Source organism: Macaca nemestrina, chromosome 1, assembly GCF_043159975.1.
Source record: "Macaca nemestrina isolate mMacNem1 chromosome 1, mMacNem.hap1, whole genome shotgun sequence".
Classification (NCBI taxonomy): domain Eukaryota; kingdom Metazoa; phylum Chordata; class Mammalia; order Primates; family Cercopithecidae; genus Macaca; species Macaca nemestrina.
The window spans coordinates 74,207,048-74,229,279 of NC_092125.1; the positions used below are offsets into that span (position 1 = coordinate 74,207,048).

At 37.7% G+C, this 22,232-nt stretch overlaps 1 protein-coding gene across 1 annotated transcript in view; it reads right to left on the bottom strand.

Annotated features, from left to right (window-relative positions):
* The window catches only part of LOC105493520 (usherin), a 789,359-nt gene that overhangs the window by 417,085 nt on the left and 350,042 nt on the right, over nt 1-22,232 (bottom strand). Inside the window, exon 29 of the mRNA XM_024796490.2 lies at nt 21,713-21,904. Coding sequence (XP_024652258.2) covers nt 21,713-21,904 — 192 coding nt within the window. The remainder of the gene's footprint in view (nt 1-21,712; nt 21,905-22,232) is intronic.

Consider the following 22,232-nt stretch of genomic DNA (forward strand, 5'->3'; position numbering starts at 1 on the left):
GTGTGTGTCTATAAGAGAGACAGACAGACAAAGACAAAGAGACCAGAGACAGAAATCAAAAACATATTTCTCTTTCAGTCATTTTCCTCCCTTTCTGCTGTTTGTTGAATGGAATGACTCATGAGAAAAAATTGTGAGACCAACTTATTGTTAAAACAGTTCTCAAACAGCATCTGATGTTTCTCCCATTAAAATGGGGAGGGGGTTCCACATGTAGTTTGTGAGGCAGAGCACAGTGTTTCTAATAGCTAAGATGTATATTATCTCATTCCAGGATCCTAGACCTCCTGCAGAAACAAAACTATTTAATTTTCTGTAACCTAGCATTTTTCAACTGTATTTAACTAAGGAGTCCTTTTTATAGGGCACCTATTAACACACTTTAAAAATGCTACTCCCAAGAGTGGCTTCATTATTTTAACAGTAGGCCACACATATACAAACCATTTGTTTATGTTGCAACTAACAAGTATGCAAATTAACATAGCTGAACAATTAGCAAATTAGATAATTATGCTTTTGTACTTCTACTTGCAAAATTATTAGTTTTTTTAATTAAGACACCTGTCTTAAACGGAAGTGTTACACATGGAAGTACTGAATTAGCATGGCTTGCTGATAGATATATGAGATTTGTTCATCAATTAAAAGTACCTGTAGAAATGAAAACACATTTTGTTTACTAGTGTTCATAAGCAAGGCAGAGACTCCTTACCTAGTTAATCCTGTGAATTAAAAAAAAAAAAATCCAAAATATAACTTGTGCATTTGCTCACCACTGTTTTTCCGCAAAGATGTTTTTCAGAGCAATCTTTAATCCTAACCACATAGCTTATCACTATTTTTATGAAAAGTTGGCCCCACTGGTGCTGTCTCTTTATTCATTAAACCTTCAATCGCTCAGAGAATACATTATTGCTTTAAGGTGCCAATATTGATGACAGCTTTCATCATTCAAACACAAATTTTAATATACATGTTTCCATAATTTCCCTCCCCAGTAGAAAATTTTAAAAATTAAAAGATCAACAAGCCAGGATGGAGCAAAGACCAGTTGTTTGCTTTGACACCTCCCACTTGCCCTTAGTCCCTAAGGCTGTCTCTAAGTCTTCATTCCAGCAACAGCCCAGGCATCTCCATGGGCTACTGAATCCGGTCTGCCATGTTTCTACATGAAAATATTCATCCACTTGGCACCATCATCTTAGCTCATGGCCAAAGAAGACAGCAAGCCAATGAACTAATACACACACGTGTGACCATCTCATGCCAAATTCAACTCTAATTTCAAAAGTCTCCCGTGTCAGAACCTCCTGCTTTCTCTCATTCCTGCCCCTGCAATTGTCACTTCCTCTTAAATCTCCCAGATCATGACCCACATTCTGAGTTTACTTTCTTTTAAGAAGTTATTTCTCATTCCACCAAATGGCTTAAAAGCAAGCTAACATTATCACATGCACATCCTCATAATGGAGTAGTGTGGAAAAGGGCACGGATGCTCGGGCCAGATTGCTGGCTTCAAATGCCAAGTCTGCTGCCGACTGGCCATATGAACGTGGGCAAGTTGTTCAGGCTTCTGTGCCTTACTTTCCTTGTCTGTAAACAGATAATAATAATCTTGATCTTGAAGGGCAAGGCGTTGCAGGCCTCATCTGTGAGATGGGGATAATATAGTACTTATCTGAAAGGGTTAGTATTAAGAATGAACAAGTTCAGGACATTAGAATACTTAACATGGAGTATTGCCAGTCAAGAGCTCTAGAGAAGAGATATGCCATTCCAAATTAGGCTACCATTGCGACTCAATTTCTGCCTCTACATGCTGCTAGATGATTTGTATCTTTTAAAGATCACCAGTGATCCCTTAAATACCAAATCAAATAGCCCATCCTCAGTCCTTATCCTCCTACACTTATGGGGCATTGTCATCCCTCAACTTCCTTCTGTGACATTGAATTTTTAAATTGCTCTCCTAAACTACTGAGAACTCCTTTGTTTCCTTTACTGACGCATGTTCCTCTCACAGTCTCTTAAATAGCTTTTGTTTCCCAAAGTTGGGTTGCTGTCAAGCTTCTTTCTTTTTCTAAACACTCGCCTTTGCTAGCTTATTAAGCCTTATCTCTCAATGATCACATTTGTAGCTACAGACTTCACATCTCTCCCAAGCCCTGGTTCTGGGTTTCTATCTGCAGGCCATGTGTCCACACCTGGATGTCCTACTGGTATCTCATACCCAACGTGCCCCAATCAAGAATCAACATTCTAAATAATTATGTAAGCCTCATTTTCCCATTTTGTAAGGCTTCCACCATGATCCCCAAATTCCAGGCTCAAAACTAAAGTATCATCATAAAATGTGTTTTAGCCATTCTATCTTTAGCAAATCTTTGGCATTTGCCATGTCTTTCCTATTGCCAAGTTGGAAACTACTGTAAGATTCTAAATAAGATGACTTGCGTGTCTGAATTAGTATAATGCCACACTAACAAGAAATGAATCAGCCCCCAGAGAATAAGACTTTTAATCCTAATGTGAATAAGAAAAGTATGTTGGAATATGAGGCTAGTTTCCCTTTATCATCACTTAACCTATGGGGCATATGTGAAAAGCAGCACCCCTCATAGATGAGCATGCTTCAGCTGAGGCATAGGAACACCATGCTTAAAAAGAAACAATGCTGATATACAGGTTGGTTATCTGAAATCATTAGCATGAAGATGTGTTGTACATTCAGGAAGTATTATCATTGAGAAACATAAAAGCAGCTCTATGATAGTGCAATTTTGCAGCCTGGCTTTATAAAATTCCTTATACTAAGACCTTTCTTTCCAAATCATGACTAAAGTGCAATGTTGAAATTTTAATTGTTATACCAACTTATCACGAAGGGTATTCTATAGACTTTCAGAGGGACTGTATCAAACCAGATCTGGAGTTCACACTCACTAAGTGATCTTTAGTGATTTATTTAATGTTTCTTGCCTTCACTAGAAGAGTTGCTTTGTGTATAATATGTGTATAGTGAGAGTCCTTTATTAATTTCAGTCACTCCTTATTTTAAGGACCTTAAAAAAACAAGCAATACTCATTTCAGCAAACTTGCTTTCTTCAGCTTTGATTTGGTAGAGATCTTTACCAAACTGTATTATATTTCACAGAAAAACCCTGAGATTCTTAAAGAAAGATGCTGGAGAGAAAACTAGATCATCTTTCAAGCCATTTATCAAAGTGCTCACATTTCCCATTTCAAGCCAGGTGAAACAATAATAAGTCCTGAGAAATGAGAGCTGCAAAATAGAAAACAGAAAAAAAAAAAAAAAAAAAAAGGAAAAGAAGAAAGCTGATGTTTTGGTTCTTGCCAACTTTGGATCCCAGGTGGAAGGTTTTAGATGGTTTGTAAATCACACTTTCAAAAAATGTGCTGCACTTTCTAAGGCTGGAGTGCCATTTCTTTTATATTTCCAGTAGGGAATCTTGTTCATCATACTGTGTGTCAGAGACAAAGTTTGTCAAACCATCTGATAATTTTCCTTAAAGGCAACTTAATATTACCTACTTCAGGAAGAAGAGCAGTATAATTGTTCACTGTGTTTTCTCATCCTGTCAGGTTCAAATTAAGGGTTACGCAGGGGCAAGGTGCTGGTCAAACATGTGGTCTTCATTCACTTGGAATCATAACAAAGTCATTTCATTGTTGGAGACATGTGGTTTATCTCCTTTGATTCTCAGTACGAGAGTTTACAAGGATGCATTCAAGTTGAAAGGCTGTGCCATGGACAAAGAAAGGGAGTAACATATTCTCTCCAAGACTATGTAGATTGTGGATATATCCTTTGAGATCGTTGAGTGATTATCCTAATGGCTTTGCTTTAAGTGTCAGGGTTCTACTTAGATTAGGTACTCCCCGGAAAATATAGTGTTACTCTGATGATATATCATCATCAGAAAGCATTTATCAATGTTTCTGCTATATGCCTCTGGAAAAGGTGCTGTAGAATACAACTGATTTTTTCAAGGTTTCTAATAGAAGGAAATATTGGAACTAGAAGAACTCTTATAGTAACAGATTGATACATAAAGCAGAGTGTTTGCATACAGGGCAAGTAGACAATGACATTTATAAGATTCAGACTTACCAGTTCAAGATGATAGGAAGCCTAAATTTAGTTTAAATATATATTTTGGAATTATATTAAGAAGAATACTGGGAAATATATAATATGACATATCTAAAGGAATCCTAAACAGAAAACCCAAAAAGAGAAAATGGCATAGTCGCCTTTTATGACACTTGGGGTTTTTATACTGAAGAAGTATATCCTGAAAGGGAGAACTTTAAAATTTGTTTAGTTGTGAATCTCTTTGTTTGGGACATATCCCAGAGAAGTCTTTTTTATTTTTTTATTTTTTTATTTGAGAGTGTCCCTATTACAAGACACGCCAGATGACCTCGCAAACTCCCTTTCAGCCACAAACTCTGTGAAATCAGAAAATGGTCCCAACCATGTCAGGAAACCTGCTAGTCCCTCTTGGTAATGGAAGAGGGCAAGCTGAAGAAACATTCAATAAGCATAAAGTAAGCATTATTGATGTCTTAAAAGTGTTAGTATCCCATGAAACACAGGAGTGTGGGTATCCAGATTAAAATCATTGGCACCAGCAGGGCCATAACTCTCACTGCTAAGCGATAATGCATTTTGCATTAATGCTTAACATTGAGAAATCCTGACATGCCACACCAAGGGAGTTTGAAGTCAAGTAAGTAGATTCCCTTTGAATTGAAGTCCTGTGGGTCAGTGGGTGCAGAAAGCCCAAGCTGAAAGATCAGGGGGCAGGGAGTTGATTTAAGGGAAAGAAACACATCACCATAGGAAGTTTAAGAGACCTACTGCATATGACTGCAAACTCTGTGCTCTGAGGGTTTCCACCTAACGGAGGGGAAGAGCATTGGCCTGAAGAACTTGCGACTTAAAATTCCTTCACAGTGATTTGGGGAATTCCTTGAACACAGAGGGCAGATCCTTTTGCTTCTTTCCTTATCCTCTATCCCAGCAGCTATTAGTATGGTTTACCAAAAGTGAACACTTGCCGGGTGACTGAAAAATAAAGATTTTGCAGACTCTTAGCTCCACTCTGGTGTTTCTCTCACTATAGGAGAGCCCGACTCTCACCACACCCCTTCCAGGGAATAAGCTAAGTAAAAGACATTGTTTCTTTTGACTGATACATTATTATCTCCAACACTCTCTTTCCTTTGCTTTCACCTCAAGTTTCAAAGGAACCAAAGAAAAATATTAATAATTGGATGCAGCCTAACGACCTAAGACAAAATCATTGTGGAGCTGACACCAGCTGTGCAAGCTTTTGCGCCTCTAATGGGACACTGTACGCTGAGAAGCAGCAAAACAACAGAGGAGTCTGCTTTGACGTTGAAATTTTATGATTAACTCCTCTGACTAAATGCAGACAAGTATAAATGCTCTGCCTGGAAACCGAGCCTAAGACACAAAACAAAATGGATCTTTTTTAAAGCCAAGCACATTTCAGAGAAGAAAAAAGGACTCCCTTTCTACTTACATACTTCAGCAGACTCCTCCTCCCTCCCCCACCCCACCCCCAGCTGCCAACCAAGGTGTTTGGCCGGCATCCACTGTAATCTGTTCTCCTTCATTATGTTAATCTGTGGGCGGAAAGATTTCTGTCATCTTCGAATCGCTTGTACAGCAATGGTAAACACCTTGGCCTGTCTGTAATTGGACAGGTGTCTGCATTGATGTCACCCAGCTTTTAATTCAATTAAAGAACTGGCTGCTCTGCTCTCATCACCCACTCATTTCCGTTGCACTTTTAGTCTGGCGGTGAAATCTGCACACAGCAACTGTCTACCCTGAGTCCAAAGTCAGGGGTCCCCTTGTAAGGATCATGCACAATATTTCAAACGGACTCCAACAATCCAAGAGTATTTCCACATTAGCAAAGGCATTTGGGATAACATGGATAATTTATCTCTCATTTTTTTTTCTTTATCTTTATGTTCTACTGCATGTAAATGGTATCTTCTACTACTGGCCAGTAATTAGGAGCAGTCACAGCAAACAGAAAAGCTGTTTCTAGCTTCCTCTCCCCAGGGTTTTCCCCCATCTCAAGAGAACTCATCAGAGTACAATGCTCTTATTTATTTGCTGGCATTTCACATTTGGATCAAGAAAGTGAGGGTGGGCAAGAGCAAGACATTTATTAAGAGGGCCATCTGGTAAGGGATGCCACACAGGCAGAGCTGCTACTGCTACCTGGAGACATAATGGAAGAGCCCACTTTTTAAAAGAAAACTGGCCAGGGGAAGGAGGGCAGAAGAAGCGACTTCTGGCTGGGGACTCTGCTGCGGTGCTGCTAAAATCTAATTTTTAAGTATACATTCCAAACCAACCCAGTGGATGGATTAAAGAGAGTAAATCAATCCAATATGCCATGCTTCCTGCCCACTTAAAGGAACCTCTGAAAATAAATTAAAGTTCTAACACAGACATTTTGACACAGTGACCCCATGAAACTGAATAATGACATTTGTTAAATATGGATGAAAACTTAACGGTCTAATAGAGATCCGGAAACATACCCAGGATGCTTCTCCTCTGGTTCTTAGTCCAGGAAGGTGGGATTTGTTATTGCTGTTTTTTGGATAACATTTTCAATTAAAATAAAGACTTCTAATATTTACAAAGGTAAAGTCAATTTTCATTTTACCCAAAAGGTAGAACAATAAATACACTTAACCCAAACCTAAGGTAATCCCTTGGAAACTTCAAAACTAATTTTTCTTACATTTAATTTCCTTCAAATGGGTTTTTTAACCTTGTTTAAAACTTTTAGTTGGGAGCATAGAAGATCATATACCTATCAAAGACTATGCAGATGTTGACTCTTACAAACAGGAAAAAAATACATTCTTTTATTTCTTTATAAAATATGTGGCCTAATCCCAGTCTTAGAGGATGGTTTAAACAGTGATTTTAATTGACCTCAAAGTATTATCCAGTTAACATTCTCTCAGCAGGCTTACATCTAACCTCAAATTTTTAATCAATGCTTTTGTGGTAAGAACTACAGAGTCTTTGTCATTTTTATTCTAATTTGCCAATAAGTTTGAAGCCATGTGCTTGTGTTAACTCTTTACCTTACATAAAGGTCTGACACTGAAATTATTGAAACTCTCCAAGAAAACACTGGATCTGACTAAGCAGGGAGACAGGCAAGGAGACAAGAAGAAAAGAAAAGAAAGAGAGAAATGAAAGTCACCCCTTATGATCAGTGCCCTAGGTCCCCTGCTACTAGCCTCCGATATTGTTATCCCATTGTACAGAGGTGGCTGCTTTTGGAGAGAGTGTACCATATGGTGCTCAAGTCCAGACAGCTAAAAAGCAATAGAGCCAATATTAGAACCTGTCTTCTGACCCCAAGATCATTATTTCTCCCATTTGATCTAAGCCGCAGTTCCATAGAAAAGAAAAAAGTATTGAAAAATGTTAATTAAAAAAATAATAGCACACATTTTACTATTAAATACCTTATTGAAAATGCAACTTAAAGTGTGTTAAGAGGTTCAAATTTATTACTGAAATCTATTGCCTATAGAAATTAGCAGTCTTGTCCTCTAAAATGAGTGAATTTGTATGCCTAGAATATTCCTTTACAAATACGATTGATTCGTAAGAAATTCTATGCGTGTGTGTGTGTGTGTGTGTGTGTGTGTGTGTGTGTGTGAGAGAGAGAGAGAAAGAGAGAGAGAGATTGGGTTCAACATTAGACCTTTGTTTATTATACATATAACCCTTTTAATTTGTTCCGAATATAATGTAAATATAAAATGATCATAAACGGTAAAAAGTAGAAAAGTCTGGCTGTGCACTCATCATCTTTATCAAATGTGATTGATAACTTTGAAGTATTTGTATTGAATATTTATAAGCATTGTGGAAATGCCTAGTTGATTATCACTGCAGAACAAAAATTATATATTTTCATCATTTTAAACCATGGCTCAACATGTTACCAAAAAGAAATGCAAATCCTTTGGTGTCAATTCTTATTGCATAAAACAAAATGAAAAACTTTTTTTAAAAAAACTCTCTCTGAAGATTTCACAATGTACCAGTAGTTCAGGCACATTATGTATTCAGGAGAGTTAGACAAAGCTATTAACTCATCAACACTGCATTACCTAATGAAATCCTTCTACATTAGCTAAGCAGGAACATTACATCATTTCTATTTTTACTATTTATGTCATAGGCCATATTTTTGTCCTGTGAATTTTTTCAGACCAGTTTCTTTCAAAATTTACATTTAAAGAAATATTTTGTAGCCTGTAATGCCAGCACTTTGGGAGGCTGAAGCAGGTGGATCACCTGAGGTCAGGAGTTTGAGATCAGCCTGACCAATACAGTGAAACCCCATCTCTACTAAAAATACAAAAGAAAAAAGAAAAAATCTAGGTGTGGTGGCGTGCACCTGTAGTCCCAGCTACTCGGGAAGCTGAGACAGGAGAATTGCTTGAACCCAGGAGGCGTAGGTTGCAGTGAGCTGAGACGGTTCCACTGCACTCCAGCCTGGGCAACAGAGCAAGATTCCATCTCATATTTTCAAAAGTTTGTAATAAACTACAAATATTGGAATATTAATTTATGGTCTACTATAAAAACTGAATTTTATCTTTAATAACACCAACAAAAAGAATTCCTTTTTATTTACTTCTGACGGTTGCCTATTGTGGCAAAGATTACTAATTGCTCCGTATTATGTATTATACTCCTTTTCCTCAGTAACATAAAAACACTTTTTACCTGGGCAAATGGCTACTTGAAATAAGGACAGCATTTTTCAACATTCCCTGAAGCTAGGTACGGCTATGTGACTAAGTTCCGACCATGCAAGATAACCACAGGTGGAGGAGCAACTTCTAAAATATGTCTTTGAAGTGAAAGTGAGTATTCTTTAACCATTATTCCTTCCTGCTGGGTGAAAATCAGACTGGATGGCAGGAGCTCAAGTAATCATCTTGAGCTATGAGGTAGAAGCCTTGTCTGTAAGGATGGCACAGCAAAAAGATGAAGTGTGCAGGTCTCACCTATGAACGTCCCACCTCTGCATTTACTGTGGACACCTAATACCAGTGAGAGAAAAACTTCATCACTATTATTTTAGGTTCTAATATCTCAAGTGAAATAATGAATCAAAAATGATAAACCCATCTCTATTAGGTTTTCCCCCATAAAACTTTCATTGTCTATACAATCTTACTTCAGAGAGAGTGCTTGGGCTATATTTTAGTGTTATAAAAAATCATATTACAAAGATAGGACCTAGCACTAGCATGGAACATGGTAGATCACTTTTTAAAATAAATGAATATTTTCCGTTCTTTATAATTATCAGCATTGCAGCAGTATTGGCTTCCATTATTTTTCATTTCAAATATATAGTGGTTGGGTTCTATTCTGAGGTCTAAGTTTTGGAATTAGTCTTTATTAGTTATTTATTAGCCTCACCCTACCAACATATTTTTTTTTCTATTGGGAAATGTATAGTAAGTTCCAAATGTACATTTAAGTTGTGAAAGCTCTGTACATTCTTTTATAAAATTAAAGAACTACTGATAAAAGACTGAGACTTTAGTAAGGACTAGTAGTTCAATACTCAGTCCAACTCAGCACAAAACCAATATTAACATTAGGTTAACTATGGGGTTAGTAGCAGAAAGCTAAATTTGCTAACTGAAAGATTCCTTCATTCATTATTTTAAGGTAAGTACATAACCTACCTAGAGCAAGGTAGTGAACAAGGCTTAAAATAAATATAAAACATGAAACTTGTCCTCCAGGAGCTTATTGTCTACTGAAGAAATAGCATGGGTGCTTAGAGAGTACCCTAGGCAGTTTTAGCAACTTTGGAGTAAGAATTTCAACTGAATAGAAAAAAAAAAATTCACGACATTGAATTACAGTCATTTCTCTGCAGACTTCTCAGATAAGTATGATTACATATATATACAGAGAATACATATATAGAGAGAGCATATTTGTATAACGTATGAATGTACATATATACACATATACATACATATACAGAGTAGCATTTTAATTTAATTTAATTTAATCTTATTGACGATACTCTGTATAGCTGAGTTCAAGTTCCAAAATCAGGCATAAGGCAAAAATAACATGATTTAATGTTCCCTTGACAACTCTTTATATGGCCCATAAAGTACAGTACATTTGGTTTTGTATATGCCTCTAACTTTTCAGAAATCAATGATTCTTCAGGGCTCTTAAGTCTTCATTCTTTGTGTAGACACCCAAACAATGAGTATCACTTCTTTGTCAATGATTGGGAAATCCTAAAATTATTCAAACATTCTTTCCAGCTAACAGATAATTGACATTTTCAGTACTGGATAGCATCCTTTGCCTATGACATTATTTTTGTAGGTTTTTGTTTTGTTTTACTTTTGCTTTTTTACTTTTTCCTCCATCCCTTACCCATTTCCAATATATGTAGTTGAATGTTTGTAACTTAAATGCATGCAGGTAAGGCTCTACCAAAACATTACAATGATAATTCCTACATTGAATTTTACTGCTCTCACCTATGAATTTTACTGCTTTCACCTAATATGAACCTAAGGGGCATCTTGTAGTTGAGAATTAGGTTTTCTTATATTTTATTTTATTTTGTTGTTGTTGTTGTTTTCCATTTCCCACATAAATAGTGAGCTCCTTGCCTTTCTATATTGGGCATGACAGAGTGGCAGGGGGCTGCTTGGAAAAGCAGAATCTAACACCATATTCCCAGACCTAGTGAATCAGAATCCATGTTACCAAGATCCCCAATTCTTACTTCCTTTCTCCTGGGAACTTTCAGAAGCACCACGCTTGGGGTTCAGGAGTCCTACTGACACTGCCTCTCTTTCTTCATTCACTTGCCTTGGCATTTTTCTGGCAGCAAAGTTAACACAGAACCAGACGCAGGAGTAAGGCGGGGATAGTTGCAAGCCCAGCAGGTGAAAGTATTCCCGTCTAACCTGACCACTACTCTTCTACACTAGTGTCTTTCAATATGTGATTCATAAACCTTCCAAAAAACCAACTGGAGCATTAGGTAAAATGCAAATTGCTAAATACTAGCCCAGACATACAGAATGAGTGGCCCCAAAATCTGCATTTTACAAGTAATCTGAGAATCACCTTATGACCAGTAGAATTGAGAGTCACTAATTATTACTAGTAGCCATGCAAAAGAGGCAAAAATTAGAAACATGTTTTCAGTATGAAACCCACTTCATTCAGGTAAAAAAAAAAATAAATAAAGCCCATTGTATGTAAAAACTGAAATAATTTTAGTGACAAAAGCTATATTATTTGTATTATAAATTAAAATGCCTTTTTCTTTACATAAATGTAGATTTATTTGGGTCATCTGGAAGATTCTTCTTCTTATTATTGATTCATTTGCCAAACTATAGCAAATAATAAATAATATTACTACTATTTGTCATTTTACCTGAGGAAGCAATATAACCCCTATACTTTAGTTCAATGTAATGCAACAATAAAATTGAGAAAATATTTTCTGTACACCAATATCTGTAGCACTTGATGCCAGGTGCTGTAATAATTATGCTGACAATTAAGTTTACATGTTTAAATACCTTATGGAAAAAATAATTCTTATACGTGCAAAGTCTTGAATCCATTCATTCTTGAAATAATTTCAAATCAAATTGTGAAGTCAGTTTCTGAGCAGTCCTCAGTTTGAGGGGAAATGCCAGTCCTATCTCTCTGGGTTGCAACTTTGCATGATAACAGGGCTTCAGGGAAAATCAGCAAAAGCTACCCAGAGTTAATTGGAGCCCTTTCAACAAATCTAAAGATACACAGGATTGATGACTGAAGGGTTTTCTACCCTGAGGCTCCGGCTGAGGAAATGAACCTTAAAGAAGTCCTTGCTCTGAACCTTGGCCTTGGGAGGGCACAGAATCTAGACCCTGTGGCCCAAAGGGGCCCATTTGCTCCTGAGTAGGCCTGTTAACCCTTGGACTCTCCATTGCAACCGGGATTTATCTCATTTAATCCTCTGATAGACAAATTCAGGAATGGTAAATATTCTGCTTCACTATTCTATTGTCTTCAGTTATCCTAGTTGATATTCATTTTTAATAATTTTCTTTGCTTTTACCTTCTGCTTTTTGTAAGTCTGAGCATAGAATCCCACTTCCCTGCACTTAATTTTTGTCATCTTATAATATTCCTTTGCTAGTGTTTTCTATTTACTTTTAATAGCTTATTATTTTTTAAACACATTTAATTTTTTCCCTCCTAACATTTTTGAGTTTCAGTGGGGAAATGAAAGTTATAAGAATTTCTGGATAAAATTTAAATGTGATCACTGGTGACAAACTCCTCCTTTAAATACAGTTTCCCTATGCTGGCTGTACAGCAGAATTACCTGAGATACTTTAAAAATACAAACTCCCAGGCCACATTCCAGGCCTATTGAATCAGACATTTTGCACATGGAGCACACAGGCATCAGTATATTTTTTAAAGCTCCCCAGGCGACTCAGTGTACACCTACAGTTTGGAACTACCATCTTGTAAGAATCCCAGTGAAATGACCAAAGTGTTATAAATACCTAAAATGAGACCAGGCAAAGACAATGGACTTTTAGAAGGAAAGTCCTAGGCAAACCTAGTCTTAAACTGGAAGCAAAACGCTAGCAAACTCTCAGAACTCCTACTCTACCAAACACTGGGAAGCAAAGAGCTGAAACTGCAGGGTGGCTGCAAGGCTAATGCAAATTTATCCCACTAACCCTATCATCATCTTAGCGAAGGTTTTTATTAACAGCAACTGGATGCCCCGTAAGATGATTAGAAAACAGTTTGATTTTCCCTTGCAAACACCCAGTGAGAAGACTATTTTAGAAATGAGCCAACTGAACTATGGAGTTGAGTTTGGGGGAGTACATTTAGCTGATGGAAAAACTGTAACTCGAAAGAAGGATGAGAATACAGCCCTCAAATTATGGAAGATTATCATATTCCGGGGAGGATTTAATTCAAGAAACCTATAAAATGTAAAAATCATGAGTTGCATGCCATTAATAAGGTCTAAAATAACTTGGAATCCACTAAATAAGAGACAGGAGGTAAGCAGTAAAACAGAGATGAAGACAAAAATTGAGAATTTCAAGAGGCAGGTAGCAATCAAAGTAAGCTAGATGAGGAAAAATGCAGATCATATCAAAGACTGTACTAGAAGAATTAAAAATCATCTTAGAAGTTTCAAAGAGCAGAATCAACAGTGCAAAAATCAGAAAATGGAAAGAAAAACAACTATGCGACAGTAACCCAGAAATCAGAAACTATAATTCAGAGATTATAAAGATAACGATGAATTCATTTAGCACTCACTATATGCCTGTTTCTGAGCAAAATATTTTACATAGCTGATTTTAATCTTTATAGCAGTTCCACAATATAAATATGGTTTTCATCCCCCATTAATGAATGAGGAAACTCCAATGTAAGGATATGTTTTTTAATTTGCCTGAGATCACACAGCTAAAAAGTGGCATAGGCGGAATTTGACCTTAGATTGATTTGACTCTACAAGCCGTGTTCTGAACTACTAAAATGAGGAAGACAACCTGGGAAGAAATATACAATATTGAAAACTGCTATTTCTCACCAGAAGTAATGATCACAAACACAGTGGCAAATTTTCCAAGTTGAAGAAAGACCCAAATCTAAAGAATAAAAGAGCTTATTAAATAACAAAAAAATTAATGAAAAGAAACCGGCACATTTTCTGATTAGCATTTTTTAAACGTAATTGGTAAAGAACCCTACGCTAACCAATAAAGCTAAATTGCCTTGTACATTCAGTATCAGAATTATTTTATTTAAATATGACTCTAACAACCAAAATTAACTGAAATATTAAAATCTCAACAAAAGTCACCTCAGATATGCTAAACAAGGATTATTTTCAAGATCGATAGCAAAACTGCTCAACAGCAAAACTGTTTAAATAGGCTTCGCTGATTTTTCTCTCTTTTAGTACCTTGGTTTCTCAACCAACTGGCAAAGCAGCTGTCTCAAAACAATCTCTACACCCCTAACATCTCCACCAAATCCAGCTTTCTGGCTCTCTGCTTTCTAAACTCCTTCCATCTCACTTCCTAGTATTCCTTTTTGTTTACTGGGAAATTCTCTGACTTTGATAATTATCCAACCTGACTTTGGTGCCTCTCAATTCACATTCCCCCCTCATTATCCTGAGTCTTCACAATGAAAAGTCCACCTGGCAATACTGGAGTTCTTTTAGTCTTTAAGATTACCTTCTACACATGTCCTTGACGACTCACTTTAGCACTGAGAGCAGCAGACTCCTTGAAAGAAAAAACATCAAAGGATTCATAGTACACACTGGCAAGAAATGTAGTGAAAAAAATAACTAAAAAACAAGAAATAACAAAACTGGGAAACATAAAACATGATGCCAGAAAGAAGACCAATTATATCAATTATAAAAAACACATATGAATGAGTGACTCCCCTACTTAAATATGGAGAATCTCAAGTGAAAGATAAAACTAAAACTGCAGAGATATATAGAAGTCCTCCTTGTCATTGGAATTTTTTCTAAACTGTGACTTTTAAGTGAAATGATAAACAACAAACCCAATTTTCCCACAGGCTAATTGATGTAAGAAAGAATTAAGATCCTATGTCAGCCTGGCGTGATGGCTCACGCCTGTAACTCCAGCACTTTGGGAGGCCGAGGCGGGAGGATCACGAGGTCAGGAGATGGAGACCATCCTGGCTACCACGGTGAAACCCCATCTCTACTAAAAATACAAAAATTAGTTGGGTGTGGTGGCGGGCGCCTGTAGTTCCAGCTACTCAGGAGGCTGAGGCAGAAGAATGGCACGAACCCAGGAGGTAGAGCTTGCAGTGAGCAGAGATCGCGCCACTGCAATCCAACCTGGGCAACAGAGGTAGATTCCATCTCTTTAAAAACAAAAAAATACTATGATGTATTTCTGGTCACAAAACATCACCAAACTTCTATAGACTACTAATATTAAACACTGTAATGAATGTGTGCTATGTGTGCTATACATCCATTTACAAAAGATTAATCAAAACAAGATAATGATTTACTCAAGTTTTGGTGAATCAGTGAGTGACAGTGGTCATAGTGGTATAAATCAAGGAATAAATACTTTCCAAGTGAACATTGTAAGCAGCACCTCCTACCAGCATTTTGTTCAAACCCCAGCAATCACAGACTGGACAGCTTGCTGAGCCCTGTCATACTGCACTGTTTATTGCTGTGCATCTGTATGATTATCATAGACTTTATGAATTTTTATTTTACAATGATTTCTATTTATTCATTCATTTATTTTCCAATCTGCTTATTCCACTTTAGGGTTGTGTGTGGCTGGAGCCCATCCTGGCAGCTCAGGGCTCAAGGTAGGAACCAGCCCTGGACAGGCCACCATACCGTCACAGGGCACACTCACACACACCTGCACTCACTCACTCTGGGCTCATGTAGACAGCTCAGTTCATGTAAGGGGAAAACCTTTGGGATGTGGGAGGAAACTGGAGTACCGAGAGAAAACCCACAAAAACATGGGGAAAATGTGCAATTCCACGCAGACAGCGGCCCTTGCTAGGGTTTTTTTTTTTTTTTTAATTTTCTCATCAACCTTATAAGAAAACAATGTTGAATGAAAGGACTTTAGCCAAGTTGCTGCCATGCAGTCGTGTGCTGCATAATGTTTTAGTCAGCAACAGACAGCATATAGGATGGTGGTCCCATAAGATTACGATGCAGTGTTTTTACTATACCTTTTCTGTGTTTCGATCTGTTTAGATACACAAATACTTACCACTGAGTTATAGTTCCCTACACTATTCAACACAGTTACATGCTGTGCAGGTTTGCAGCCCAGGAACAATAGGCTACACCATCTAGCCTAGCTGTGGAGTAGGCTATGCCATCTAGGCTTATGTAAGTACATTCTATGATGTTTGCAACGTGATGAAATCTCCTAACGACACATTTCTCAGAACATATCCATCCTTTAGCAACGCATGGCTGTACCTAAAGCAATGAGACCTTGAAGGTTAAAACATAAATAATAAGTGTAAAAGTCACAAAAATTCAAAAAATGCAAACAAAAAATATCTCAGAGAAATTGACAAAACTGCACTCATAGTTAACATGGTTAACACTTCCCTTGGTTTTTGACAAATTTGATATATAAAAATAAACAACAATTGCTCAGTAGTTTTCTGATTTTCTTCCGCCTATACATCACTACCATGTACGACATGCCTTTTGAGTAACATCCAGGACTACACTAGGTTGGTTTACAATCTGTGGGATCTCTCCTTCAAGAAGGAATCCTTCAGAATCTTGGGAGAGGCTGATTTAATTTGAAAAGCCTCCCTGCTCCCAGTTTCTAATTTGCTCTTACCCTAACCTTAGAATTACTATTTTGAGGAAGATGCATTATGTTATCAACATGGTATATCTAACATAAACAAATAATAATCAACCCTAAATGGGGAATATATATTTTTTAAATATCACCCATAGTATATTGAACATTTTAAGGATGTTGTATTAACTACATAAAATATTTTTTAAATCCGTACACAAAAATGTAAATCAATTTTTTTTAAATGACAAAACTGGGGGAGTTGCATCAGATGAGACAAACGTGTATATTATTCTTCATATGCAGAGAAAAATGAGAAATGAGAAAATGTGAATCATTCAATGGAAAAATTAACAACGCGGCTGGGCGCGGTGGCTCATGCCAGTAATCCCAGCACTTTGGGAGGTCGAGGCGGGCGGATCATGAGGTCAGGAAATCGAGACCATCCTGGCTAACATGGTGAAACCCCGTCTCCAGTAAAAAAAATACAAAAACTTCTCCAGGCGTGGTGGCGGACGCCTGTAGTCCCAGCTACTCCGGAGGCTGAGGCAGGAGAATGGAGTGAGCCCGGGAGGCGGAGCTTGCGGTAAGCCGAGATCGCGCCACTGCACTTCAGCCTGGGAACAGAGCGAGGCTCCATCTTAAAAAAAAAAAAAAAAAAGAAAGAAAGAAAAATTAACAGTGAAGCTGGGTGCAGTGGCTCATGCCTGTAATCCCAGCACTTTGGGATGCCAAGGCAGGTGGATCACCTGAGGTCAGGAGTTCGAGACCAGTCTGGCCAACGAGGTGAAATTCCATCTCTACTAAAAATACAAAAATTACCCTGGTGTGGTGGTGCACACCTGAAATCCCAGCTACTTGGGAGGCCAAGGCAGGAAAATCTCTTGAACTCAAGAAGCAAAGTTTGCAGGGAGCTGAGACTGTACCACTGCACTCCAGTGACAGAATGAGAACCTGTCTCAAAAAATTAAAAAATAATAAAATAAAATAATAAAAAGCAATGGACTAACTTAGGCACATAAAAGAAGTAGAAATGGCCAATAAATATTTAAAAAACTAATCTCTCTAGTAATCACATAAACACAAACTAAAACAATATTCTGACATTTTGCCGTTTAAATTCGCAATTTTTTTTCAACTGTTAAACTTGGTGTTGGCTAGATAAAATGAAATGCACAATCTTGCATTCTGCTTGCTAGTGGAAGCATAATTTGCACAGCTTTTTGGGCAGTGTCAAAATCACTATCCTGGCCGGATACAGCGGCTCATGCCTGTATTCCCAGCGCTTTGAGAGGCCAAGGTGGGCGAATCACGAGGTCAGAATTCACGAGGTCAGGAGATCAAGATCATTCTGGCTAACACGGTGAAACCCTGTCTCTACTAAAAATAAAAAAAAAAACTAGTCCAGGCATGGTGGCAGGCACCTGTAGTCCCAGCTACTCGGGAGGCTGAGGCAGGAGAACGGCATGCACCCAGGAGGCGGAGCTTGCAGTGAGCCAAGATCAAGCCACTGCACTCCAGCCTGGGCAAGAGAGCAAGACTCCATCTAAAAAAAACAAAAAACAAAACAAACACAAACAAACAAAAAAACACTATCCTTTTCTTGAGAAATTACCATACATTAAGCATAGTGTTACACACTTTACAGATATCCTACAGGTAACATTGATACAGTGCATGCCACATGTCAAGCACTGTGCTATGTGCTTTACGTATACATGAATTCATTTAATCTCCACAGCTGCCCTGCGAGGCAGGTAGTTGTATCGCATTCTTATTTACATAGAAGGATTTTGAAGCACACTGAGGTTTATTGATTTGTCCAAGTTACACAGCTAAAAAGGTTTAGAGCTAAAATATCATATTACTTAATATTTTTAATATTCTTCTAAGGTAAATATTACTCTCCCATTTCAAAGGTTAAGACTTAAGGATCCAGAAGGATGTGGAACTTATCTAAGTCACAGAGAAGGTCTATAGCAGGGATTTATATCAATGTCTGACTTCAAAGTTCAAGACTATACAATATCTTAAGAGCCTTGGATGCAGTTATTCTACTTCTAGGGATTTATTCTATCACAGTTGTCAGGAATTCTCCTAAGGATTTACGTCCAAATTTCTTTAAATTATATTAATTACAAAGGTGATTGTTGCAAACCCAGGAAGTAGGGGGAGACTGAGACAAAATATGATTACATGAGAGGCCGAGCAGGGACATGGATGAAGCTGGAAACCATCATTTTCAGCAAACTAACACAGGAACAGAAAACCAAACACCACATGTTCCCACTCATAAGTGGGAGTTGAACAATGAGAAAACATGAGCACAAGGAGGGGAACATCCCACACCGGGGCCTTTCGAGGGGTGGGTGTGTGTGTAGAGGAGGGATAGCATTAGGAGAAATAACTAATGTAGATGCCGGGTTGGTGGGTGCAACAAGCCAGTATGGCACATGTATACCTATGTAAGAAACCTGCACATTCTGCACATGTATCCCAGAACTTAAAGTATAATTAATAAAAAAGAAAGAAAAAATTTGAGGAGAGGGATATGACGTTGGATGCTCTGTAGAATAGACTCATGGCCAGGGAGAGAAAAAAAAAAAAAAGATTATGAGAAAGATGAAGATAAGTATTGCAGTTGTCCAGGCAAAAGATGGTAGTGGTTTGGGCTGACCAGTAGATTAGAGGAGAAATGGACGAACTTCACACATATTTTAAGAAATAGAATGACAACTGTGGATATGAGGTGTGAAGGAGGTGGAAAGTCCAGAGTAACTCTCAGACTTTCTTGACTGGGTGGCTGGAGGTATCTATGAGAATGTAGGAGAAGCAAGAGTTGAGGTTTGGAAAGTGTAGAAGGTGAGAGACATCCAGTTGAAAATGTCACTGTGTCCACATGCCTATTAGGATGCAGGCATTTGGATGTCTAGGTGGGATGTGCAATTAGGAGTCAACAGCAGCATCTGTCTGGTATTTGATGTTATGAGAATCAATAAGGTTTTTGGAGCAAGCCAGAAAAAAAATGAAAGAGAAAGAGGAGACAGCCCAGTTCTAAATCCTGAGACTCTTCAATATGTCATCACACTTTGGAAGAAGTGAGCAAAGCATACTGAGAACAGGGTTCCTGGAGAACGCAGAGGTAAGCAGAAGAGTCATAGAAGTGAAGAAATATTTCAAGAAATGATGAGAGAGTTACTGTAGAGAATACTGAAGAGTGGTGAAGACATAGAGTGCCAAGTGTTTTTTGCCTGTGTAAACATGGCAGTTCTTAGTGCTCATCACAAAAGTCATGAGCAGAGGCCAGATAAAGTGAAGACAAAATGAATTTCGATACTTCATGCCAGACGAAGGCCGAGAGGAGGAGAGCGGGAGCAACAGCTGGGAGTTTGGACAGAATGAAGATTTTTGTGACTGGTTTGGGTTAGTGTGTTGGTTTTTAACAATGGGAGATAAAAGAGTTTGAATGACCCTGAGAAGAATCCACTCAGTCAGTGGTTCACAAACTCTGGCATGCATCAGGTGTACCTGGGGGCTTGTTAAAACAAGGACTGCTAAGCCACCTGCCGAGTGTCTGATTTGGTGGGTTTCAGGTGGGCAGGAGAATGTGCATTAATAGTAAGTTCCCACATGAAGCTAGTAATGCTGGTCGTTGGGCCATACTCTACTGCAGCAGAGAGAGGCATTAAACATGTAAGTGAGAAGAAGGTAAGCTATCAGTAACATCTCTGAAAAAACAGGAAGAGTCAGGGTCCAGAGGACTTGTGAAGATTTCTAGTTTTGATAGGATAAGAGAAGCTTTGTAAAACAGAAAAGAAAAAAGTGTGAAAATAAAAAATAATAATGAAAAGAAAATGATAGCATAACACACACCTCCTATATGTCAAAATGTTTTTAAGTGTTTTAGCATGCATTCATTCATCCAACCCCTGATAACAACTCCATCAGGCAGAAAAATGCAATTAATACATACATTTGGTAGTAAGAAAGTAACAGAAATCCTATACAATAGATTGCTTTATCTGTGGTGTCTAATTTGATCTAAAATAGAACATTGTCAGCTGAGTGGGATGAGAAAGGGAGATAGCATGTGTATAGTTTGGGAAAATATAAAATATTTAATGAGGAGAATGGGAGAAAGAGACTATTCTGGAAATATAGTAGGATTGGTGTCATTACTGAGTGCTCATTTGAAAGTGGGGTTTAGCATTTTTGGCAATAAACTACTTGATATTTTCCAGCCCATGTAGCTGCCATGTGCAACCCGTGAAAAGGCAAGCTGTGGGCTTAATCAGGTTGGGTTTTTATAAGGAGGGTAAAATAGGAAAGAAGTGAAGGATGTGAATTTGTTTGTTTTTCTTTTGCTAAAAGTTGGTGGTATATTTGGGCTGTACATTCCAAAGAGTCTTAAAAAAGTAAGCCAAGTCTTGAGGGAACTGACCAGCAGGTATGTTGGGGAAATATTTAAGGCTTTTCTAACATCCATTCTGATGGTTCATGTTACAAGATTTTTTGATAGAGGAAAATGTTTTTTCTGTCAAAGTTGACACATTTACTTTCTTTTTATCAAAGGCTTAAATTCAACTCTCCCTTTAAATGTGCTTTAATATTTCATGAAGTTGAAAAATGCACTTAATACACATGCATGAATTTGAGTGTGAGATATGTTAGTGGTGTGTATGAGTATATTTCATTATAATCATTCTTCGTGGCACACCGCACTGTGAGAAATCGATTCACTGATTTGCCAGTCCAAATAACTAGGGCTCTAAGACTCCTCCACCTTGAGATAATTAGGTTTAATCAGCAATTTTACAATAAATAATAGTGGTGTGAACTGGGGCTAGTCCCAAAGAGTAAATTTTTGCTTTGTGAAATAAGTATTTATACCTAGGATTTCCAAAAGATGTCTGTAAGGTGTTAAAGGGCTACAGCCACCTATGATGTAATCTTTGGGGGATGGAGAGAATCTCTGCCTTAGAATAAAATTATTCATGAGAGCCCATGCACATTGTAGAATTATCCTTTTTATCCTAGGTAGATGTAGGCTTCCACTACTTTAGATGGTGGTTGTTCTTAATCAGGTAAAATACACTTATATTTAATAAATTAAAAAAAAATTGCAGAAGATTTTTATTTAAAATTCAAACAAAAAGGAAGTTAATAAGATCTACTCTGTTAAAGAATCGCCTTTACCTGTGAGGGTGCTTGTATTGACAAATTCAGCACTGGCAGAGGGCATGTAGGGTGGACGGGTGTTGTCCTCACTGTAGGCTTTCAGAATGTACTTCTCAATTACTCCTCTGACAACAGGTTCATCCCAGGTCACCTCAATGCTGTATCCATTTAAGCTGCGGACTCTTGAGGGAGTTGGCACACTTTGTGGAGCTGTGAAGGAATAAAAGAGAAAATAGGGAAAAAGGCAGTTCTGAGAAGACTATTGCTCCTATTCTTCACTTTTAATGGCCGCAGTAAATCAGACTCAACCATTAGCATAAATACAATTTATTAGAGTTGTAACTTTTCAGCATTGATTTAATATGACTGCACATCTTGAGCCATTCAGTTTAAGCGATATTTCAGAACCATCAAAACTCCATCGACATAACATTCTTTCAAGTCTAGTCCAGGTTTTCCAAAAACATTTAATGTATCAGACATGTTTAAACATCACTCATAAAGAAGGAGGTGGATGGTAGGCAGATAACAAGTTCAA